The 9,108-nt window shown below is 51.1% G+C and overlaps 1 protein-coding gene across 1 annotated transcript; it reads right to left on the minus strand.

The window, feature by feature from the left end:
• Window positions 1-959: 959 nt before the first annotated feature.
• Window positions 960-8,574, minus strand: TBL2 (transducin beta like 2). The gene is made up of 7 exons (XM_046667408.1): window positions 8,395-8,574; window positions 6,867-6,997; window positions 6,431-6,615; window positions 5,802-5,953; window positions 5,334-5,460; window positions 4,813-4,965; window positions 960-4,579 (listed from the first exon to the last, which is right to left on the minus strand). The coding sequence occupies exons 1-7, from the start codon at window positions 8,522-8,524 to the stop codon at window positions 4,117-4,119; spliced, it is 1,341 nt and encodes a 446-aa protein (XP_046523364.1). The 5' UTR covers window positions 8,525-8,574; the 3' UTR covers window positions 960-4,116.
• Between the last annotated feature and the right edge of the window lie 534 nt (window positions 8,575-9,108).

Consider the following 9,108-nt stretch of genomic DNA (forward strand, 5'->3'; position numbering starts at 1 on the left):
CTGAATCAGAGCTGGAAGCTTGAAGAAATGAAGATTTGGAAATGCAGTCACAATCTCAGAAGACATTCAGAGGTTTGTATGAATCATGCTTTCAGCAGCTGTGGCTGGCTCTGCACTGCCAACCAGTGCCCATCAGTGGGACTCAGTCTTAAGAGCTGTGTGCTGAAACCAAGCCATGCTCACTGGAAGGCCTATATTTCTGGAATTTTGTGGAGGAGTATATGAATCTCCAAATTGTTAAGTTTCTAGACATGTGGCTAATTTGGGGCAATGTTGGGTCTATCTAATGCTATATGAAATAACCTACCATCACTGATAACTCATCACAGTACTATGTGCTTCCTTCCTACTTACCTCCTATAATTTCCCATTATAGAACAATCTTTTACATACGATATTCTTATTACCTTGATGGAAACTGACTATCAATAGGTCTCTAAATGTACTTTCATGGCTTATATTTTCTTTCTTTTTTTGGTAAGGAAGATTGGCCCTCAGCTAACATCTGTTGCCAATGTTCCTCTTTTTGCTTGAGGAAGATTGTCCCTGAGCTAACATCTGTGCCAATCTTCCTCTATTTTTTGTATGTGGGACGCTGCCAAAGCATGGCTTGATGAGCAGTATGTAGGTCCATGTCTGGGATATGAACCTGCCAATCCCGGGCCACTGAAGTGGAGCCTGCCAAACAACCACTATGCCACCAGGCCAGCCCCTATTTTTTCTTTTCTTTCCTTTTTTTTTTTTTTTTTTGAGGAAGATTAGCCCTGAGCTGACATCCACTGCCAATCCTCCTCTTTTTGCTGAGGAAGACTGGCCCTGAGCTAACATCCATGCCCACCTTCCTCTACTTTATATGTGGGACTCCTACCACAGCATGGCTTGACAAGTGCTGTATACGTCCATACCTGGGATTCGAACCAGTTAACCGTGGGCTGCCGAAGCAGAACATGCAAACTTAACCACTGTGCCACCAGGCGGGACCCTATTTTTTCTATTTTTGATGACTGGTAAAAATAGGCTATATACCGCCATTTTTAATATTTCTCAACTTTTATTTTGAAAAATTTCAAATCCACAGACGTTGAAACAGTAATATTAAAATATTAATGCTGCCTTCACTCACAAGGATTTCTGATCAAAACCTACGGCAGCCTCAGCTCTATGTTAATACCCAAGTGCCTTCTCCTTGCTTACAAGAGCAGCAGCCTCATCTTTAGTGAGAGGAGCTCTGTCCTCAGGAAGTCTCCATAATGACTTCTCTGTAGTGCTTTCACTGAGCTCATTAGAAACTCACAGCCCCGCAAGGTACACAGGACAGGATTTATTCCCATTTTACAGTTGAGGAAGCAAACTCAGAGAGGTCAAGTGATCTGCTCAAGGTCTCAAGCGAGTAATGACCCAGCTGAAACTGAAACTGAAGACTTCTGACTCCAGTAACTCAACCTTCTCTGGGCACTTGCTCTCCTGGATCTACAGTGAGAGTAAAGCCAGAGCCAAGCAGATAGGCAAAGAAGTGTTTGAGTCTCATAATCTGACAACCAGAAAGCAAATATTCATCAGGAGCCATACACATAGCATTACCAATCAGAAGCCTCTTACCAGGAACATAAAACCACAGTGCAAACCGGGAGTGGGAGGATACACAGAGGGCACTGAAACGTCTGTCGGCTGCCCCTGGTTTGAGTTCAACACTTACTGAGTGCTTACTCTGTCCCAGGTACTGTGCTTGGGATACGGAGCAAGTCAGACAGACAAGCATTCTATTCTTATGGAGCTCACATTCCAGTGGGTTAATGAACAATCCAGAAGCCGCCAAGGAGAGACTGGTGGGCTGCATCTGGCCCACATTAGTGTTGTTTGGTCAACACGGTACTTAATTTTTTCCTTTTATAATTGCCAACTCCTAGCTTCTCTCAACTGGCAACTTGTGCAGGATTCCTTAATAGTAAGTAACGGCCACTCCTGCCCCTTACCCAGGACACACGCCCCCCCAGAGATCACTTCAGTCCCATTTCCTACTGTCTTATATCGGACAACTGTGGCCCAATTCATGCATTTACATTACCCACTTGATATCCACAGCATTTAAGCTGAAACCCCTGAAGCAAACAAATATCCAAACAAGATCATTTCAGCTAGCATTAAGTAGTACAAAATAAATAAAGCAAGCTAACGTGATGGATGTGATATGATTGGTGGAAAGGGCTACTTCAGACTGGGTGGTCAGGGAGGGCCTCTCTGAAGTCTAACTGAAACTGAGAACTGAATTATGACATGCACGACAAGTCTGCCAACCTAAAAGCAAAATGCTTCCAGGCAGAGGGAACAGCATGGGCACAAGTCCCCCTTGAGGCTGGAAATAACTTGGCTTGGTTGAGGAACAGCAAGGTTGGGGTGGCTGGGAGAGCAGTAACAAGATTACAGAGTAAGGAAGAAGCCAGATTACACGGCCCTTGAAGGCCATGGTGAGAATTTTGGATTTTATTCTAAGTGTGATGAGAAGCCTTTGAAGGGTGTGGGACCACTATAATCTGATTTATATTTTCAAATGGTCACTCTGCTATGTAGAAAAGTGATTTAATGAGGCACGAGAGGAAGCAGAGAGGCCAAGAAGCTATGTTATAGCAACCCAGTAGGTGCTAGTGGCTAGGACCAGGCTGGTAACAGAGAGATGGAGAGAAGTAGCAGATTCAGGATATAATCTGGACTATAACCAAAAGAATTTTCTGATGGGGTGGACAGTAGTAGTGGCAGTGGGGCGGAGGGAGTAATGAAAAGGGAGTAATTAAGGAGAACTCCAAGGTTGTGGCTTGTTCAAACCACAATTTATGAGTTGGAGGCAACTAGGAGAAGTCCCAGTTTTAGGGAGAGGGAATAAGAATTTGATTTTGGATGACTAAATTTTGCCTAGACTCAATCAAGTCTTCCTAGATCCCTCATTTCCTTCACCTCCCACATCCAAGCAGTCCTCATATCCAGAAGTTCAGACTTCTAAATACCTAATCTCTCATCAAACCTGTCCCTTCAACTTCAAACCCATTGCCTCTGTCCTGATTTAGACCCCTCCCTTGCCCTGACTTTGGCGACAGCCTTCTACAGCTATGAGTAAGTGAAGAGAAATCACTTAACAGACACGTGTCCCTCTCTCCCACCAGCCACCTCTGACGGGAGAGATCACGTCTTCTTCATATCACTCTCCGGTGCCTAGTGCAGTCATGGGCACAGAACAGGCACTCAAATGTTTGAGGAGCTGAAGACAGGATATAACTCTTGGAAGAGAGCAGCCCCATCTTCAGGTTCTATGATTGCTCCACACAACTTAAAGCAGAACCAGATACGAAATGCATGATCAAGTTCCAGAAACTTCACCTTCTCAAGGCATGTGTTTCTAATTTAGTTTCAAACTACACTGTGTAAGACCCATTTTCACCCAGTAGTTAATAAATGATAGTGGACAACAGATAACATGTATTACTACTCTTTTCCACTTGTCTTCCAGATCTAGGGACTGTATACTCTCTTACCCTGATAACATCTTTGTAAGGAGGTCAAGAGAGGATTATTCTCCATTTTACAAATAAGAAAACTGAGGCACTGAATGAAATCCCTTAATTACTTTGTGATGGAGTTAGGAGCTTTGCCTGGCTTAAGTCTAGCCTTTCCCTGACACTATCCCGCAGTCCTGTAATTGGAAGATAGCCCAGTTCCCATCCCTGCAGAAGTGCTGGTCAGTACTCAAGTGTTCCTTATGGTTTGCCTCCACCACTACAAACTTCTTTGGGTACCAGGCTGTGTGTTGCCACAAGGTCAGAGACCACATTCTCTCTCTCTTCTACGTACCACTCTCCTCAGCGCCTGGTGAAGACAGATTCCACCTCTTGGGCCCGGGAAAAAAAGAAGCACCTTGGTCATTAGCCTGGGAGGTCTAGTAAGGCCAGGAGTCACAACCAGCAAGAAGAGAGATCTAAGTAGGCAAGAACAGTTTCAACGGGAAAAAGGAGAGAGGGGCCACCATTAAGAAAATCAGGATACTCTTTTCAAAAGGTTTCCAGTTGGGGAGCACCTGGGAAGAAAAGTGGCAGCAGGCAAGATCCTTCCTGCCACACCCTCCCAGAGTCATTTCTTCAAGACACCCAGGCTCTTCAGGGCCTCTTGGGCCTGGCTCAGCTGCTGCTGCAGCCTCTGGCGGGTGCTCTCATTGGACGCCCGCTTCAGGAGGCCCTGCATTTCCTCCACCACTGCCCGGTGGCCAGGGGTGTTGTGGAAGAGCCGCACTGCCCGGTCCCCACAGGAGGCCAGAAGCCGGCCAGTGATGTCAAAGGACAAGTCAGTGATATACTCCCCATGGACCTGCTCAAAGTACTCCTCCTTCTCACCCCGCCGGGTATTGTAGAGATGAATACTGCTGCCACTGGCCAAGGCCAAGACCTGGGCGTCAGGGGAGAGTGCCAGGCGGCATGGCATGGTGCTTGCCTCTTCAAAGTGGCCTGTCCTCAGCAAGTAGGGGTCCTGCTGCTTCTTGTATTCCACGTCTGTGTCCCACAGTTTCCATGTGCCATCCTTGGAGACAGAGGCCATCCTGCAGCGTGGAAAATCACAGCTCTAGGCCCAATACACCCTGGAAGGGAGGGTGCTGGGACAGCACTAGGGGCTCCAGCTAGGAAGCCAGCTCCACTGCTGTGTCTACTTCCTGCTGAGGGCTGGCCACCCCACCCACTTCAGAGCTGCCAAAGAGACAGGCAGAAGGACCCAGGGTGCCAAGAGGGGCTGAGGGCCAGGAATCAGGTAAGAAGTCAGAGAGGATTCACTCACCTCCGGGAATCATTGGAGAAAGCGAAGAAGAGGACAGCTGCTGAGTGGCCTTTCAGTTCAAAAGCTCGCACAACCTCTTGGAAGTCCCCTTTTTTGCCAAAGCAGACTTCCCAAACTTTTACATCCGGAGTGAAGCCACATGAGGCCACAAACCTGCCATACAACCCAGGTTCCTTTGAAACTTAATTTTAAAGGCAGCTTGTTCCTGCAAACCCACTAAACCTCTTTCCTGAGAAAGTTAATAATCTTATATCTAAATGACACTGTATCTTTTAAAAGTGCTTTTATACACAACCTCAGTTCATCCTCACAGCCATGCTATAAGATACGCAGTACCCCCAAGCCCCCAGCCCAACCTTTAAAAACAACAGATGAAGAAATAGAGACTAAGGACTTGAACCCAGGTGTCCTGATTCCACATTATATGCTCTTTCCACTACGTGAAGCTAGCTCTCTGCTCTGCCTCTGGCCCCCAGCCCCAACCTTCGCCCGTCCCAGATGCCAAATCTCTCCTTCCTCACCTGCTACAAGGGGATATAGCAGCATGTATATTGTTCATCTGGTTGGTGTTGATGGTAGACAACACTTGACCTTTCAGATTCCAGATGAGGATAGTCGTGTCACTGGAAGCAGTCATGATGAACTTCCCTGAGTGGGGAGGGGAGTGACAGGAGCTGAGGTCAATGACCTGACCAACTGTCATTCTCCAAGGAGACGCTTATGAAGCCCTCTGCTGTCCAAAGTATGCATGCTCCCCTCCAAGGCCAAGGGTCACCACAGATGAGGACTTTGCTGAAGACTGTGGCTCTTACCTGCTTCCCCTGGGGACTTGCTGTGGCTCCTAGGACTCCAGGGGAGCCCAGAGGCAGACCCCCTTTGCCATACTGAGGCTAGGCATAACTCTCAGGCAGCATGAACTCATTCAGCAAATATAACTGAGGCAGTTCTCTCTTGCCTTGGGCGAGCTGCACCCTCTCAATGCCTCTCACCTGTGTCAGCAATGGCGATGTTGATGATGGGTGCCTTGTGCTTTTTAGGAAAGTCCTCTGGGGTGGCCGTGAAGGTATAGCCCCCATCCTCTCGCTTGGTCATCTTGAAGACACGGAGGGTGTCTCCATTGGCCAGCCAGACAATGAAGGCTCTAGGGACAGGGAGTGGACAAGTCACTCATTTGGACACGGAGGCCTGTGTGTGCCAGGGCCTATGCAAGGCTCTGAGGAAAACCAAACCTCCCTTCACGCCTTACAGTCCAACCTCAGAACTTAACCCCTGGGTTCAAAATCTCTTAGAACTATCAGAAGAAAGTTCTCATAGCTTTGGCTCCTTTGGTTTCTCTCTAGGGTTTAGAAAACCATTATGGCTCCCAAGACTAATCTGGGACCCAGACTTTGGTACTTCCCAGGTGGGAACAGATCTTTCCTTCTCTGCTTCCTTGCTGTGTAGCTGCTTAGCCCTTCAGGAAGCCCCGGGCGGTGCTTAGGCCGTCTGGATGCTCTCTTTCTGCCACTCCAAGGGAGACTCTGGGTACCCCCGCTCACTATCCCAAACCAGGAATGGGAAAGACATAAGCCTGGAGCTGGGCTTCTGCAGGCAAACCTGAGGCTCCATCCTGTCCCACCTGCAGTCAGGGCTGAAGCGCACCAAAGTGGCATGGTCCAGCTCCACATTGGCTCTCATGCTGCGGTGCTCCCGCTGCAGGAAGTCCTTGGTGCTCCAGATGCGGACAGTGCGGTCATCTGCACAGGTGGCCAGGTACTTGCCATTGCTGCTAAAGTCCATGCAAGATATGTTCCCACTGTGGCTCTAGGGGAGGGGTTGCAGGAAGTGTGAACAGGGACCCCTTGGCTAGATGGGGAAGCCCAACCTGCAGCCATGACTCTGGGACCCTGCTGCCTGGATTAACAGCAAGCTGCTGATGGGATGTGATGAGAAGAGACAGTATGAGGCATCCCCACTGATTTTGGTCAGAAGCAGAGGGGTCTGTAACATGCACAGAATGCTACAAAGGAAAAGTCTGCAGGGGTGTGAGTGTTTGTGCATGGGTACCCATGTACCTTCAGTGCCGCAGCCAAGAGGCGATGGGTGAAGTTGTGTTGTTGAGGTTTCTCCTTGCGAATTCGCTGATGCTGTTTCTGCTTCTTGGATCTCGAGGACTTGTCAAGGGGAAGTCCATTTGCTTTTTGGCCTATAAAGAAAGGCCATGTCAGCCATCCATTCACTCAATCAACAAGCATTTACTGATCACCTTTGATTGGCCAGGCATTGAGTGGAGCAGCAAGAAATGACAAGATGTGGCCCATCCTCGAGAAGACAGTGATGTGGGCAAAAACAGAGGCTTTGGAATCAGACCTGGGCTTGGATTGTGTCTCTACCACTGAGTGATCCTAAGGAGGCTGCATGTTGTTAGTCCATATAGAACCTTGATGCACACTAGAAAAGGCACCATCTCTGGGCTGGGGCAGCTCAGTGGGTACATGGCATGGCCAGGGGAGTAGAGATCCTTGGCCAGTCATCCCTACGTAGGGAATAATGTGCACAACCCAATCTGGTGGCCCTGGCCATGCGTAAGTTACTTAATTGCTCTGGGCCTTGGTTTCCTTAAAGAGAAGTTGGGAGAATTGAATGAGATAATATACACAAAAATGACAAGCAGAGTACCAGCACAAGCATTCAAGGCTCAAAGGAATCCCAGAGAATTCAGGACCAAGAGGTAGTCAACATGTTGAGCACCTAGCCTGTGCCAGGAATAGTGCCTGTCACTTTTGCATAAGATAGCTCACTTAAGTGAGAATCAGGCCAGGCACAAAGTCGGCATGTGTTAGATGGCTGCAGATGCTCCCCAATTCCTACAGGAAAACAACTCCTGCGCCCCCCACATAAAGATGGCCACAACCTGCCCTCTGCCTACCTGTCCAGCCCTCTCTGCTGAGCCCCCTCCTCTGCTCTCACCCTGGAGTCACACCACGTGCTGTCTCAGGGCTCCCTGCCTTCCCTGCCAGCAGCGTTCTTCCCTCCTCGGCCTCCGGGGAAACTCCCACACATCCTTCCTCAGGACCCCCTCTCACATGTTCCCGTCTCTTAGTGAAGATTTCCTGACCTGCCACCGTTGGGTTTCCCGTTTCAGGTACTGACCTCTTCTATGAACCCTCTTACGCTCTACCTTTCCCTTACACTTTCAGATGCTCCTCTCCTTCCCCGACAGTGGACTCCCTAAAGGAAAAGACCTCAAAGCCCACGGAGGTGGCCGCATGTCGGGGAGCTAGTCCGAGCGCTCATGAATGAACGCCCCCCTTTTTCATGAAGTAACGACCTAGCAGCGCGCTTGTGAGTTCGCAGGGCCCTCGCAGGGCCCGGGCAGAGGCCGGGGCTCGGCCACCGACAGCGGCAGCGCGGGACGCCGCTTCCCACTGGGCCTCCGGACGGCGCGCGACCAGCCCGCGAGGCGGCACGTCGTCCCGGGAAGCGAAGCTCCTTTCACCCGAGGAGAAACTGAGCGGTCCCCGGCACCCTCGCAGGTCGGACCACCCCGGAGGCGGGAGCGCGGTCCCCGCGGCGGCCCCTCCCCGCCCCCGCCCCACTGACCCGCCGGCCCGCCGCATGTCTCCTCCTCCGCGCGCAGCCATCCCCGCGCTACCGCGGCCGTCGCCATCAGGGCCAGCAGCCCGAGCAAGAGCGACAGCCCCATCAGCTCCGGGATCTGCGGCAGCTCCATGTTGGCGGGGCCTCTGCCACCTCAGCCTCTGGCTACGCGGGCGCCTGCACGCCTCCGCGGGGCCGCGCACGCACGCGGGGCGAGGCCTGGCCGTTGGAGCGTCTCGGGGGCGGGGCCTGGCCGTTGAAGCGTCTCGGGGGCGGGGCCTGACCTTAGGAGGGTCTCGGGGGCGGGGCCTGGCCTTAGGAGCGCCTCGGGGGCGGGGCCTGGCCGTTGGAGCGTCTCGGGGGCGGGGCCTGGCCGTTGGAGCGTCTCGGGGGCGGGGCCTGGCCGTTGGAGCGTCTTGAGGGGCGGGGCCTGCTCGTTAGAGGGGCCTGGCTGCTGAGGCCTTGTTGTCGCCGAGGGCTGGGGCGAAGATGTGCAGGCCCCGCTCAGGCTTTCCCTTGAACAAGTTTCTGATAATCGTTTATTAAAGGCGTTGTTGCAGCCGTCACAGACTGGATCCTTTCAGGGAGGCAAGGCGGCGTTATTACTCTCTTTAACGGGAAACTCCGGGGCTTTTACAGTTAATGGAGAGGGAAAGGGTAGTCCTGGGCTCGAGCGCGGGACTCTCTCCGCAAAGACCTGAGATGGAGAGACACGGT

Source organism: Equus quagga, chromosome 7 (assembly GCF_021613505.1).
Source record: "Equus quagga isolate Etosha38 chromosome 7, UCLA_HA_Equagga_1.0, whole genome shotgun sequence".
Classification (NCBI taxonomy): domain Eukaryota; kingdom Metazoa; phylum Chordata; class Mammalia; order Perissodactyla; family Equidae; genus Equus; species Equus quagga.

Bases quoted from the DNA above. Each gene is read 5' to 3' on its own strand.
- TBL2 (XM_046667408.1), bottom strand. From the start codon at position 8,524: ATGGAGCTGCCGCAGATCCCGGAGCTGATGGGGCTGTCGCTCTTGCTC. The intron at 5,461-5,801 runs GTGAGAGGCATT...CTCCCCACTCAG, and splicing joins CATCGCCATTGCTGACACAG to GGAAGTTCATCATGACTGCT. The intron at 4,966-5,333 runs GTGAGGAAGGAG...GTTGTATGGCAG, and splicing joins GCTATATCCCCTTGTAGCAG to GTTTGTGGCCTCATGTGGCT.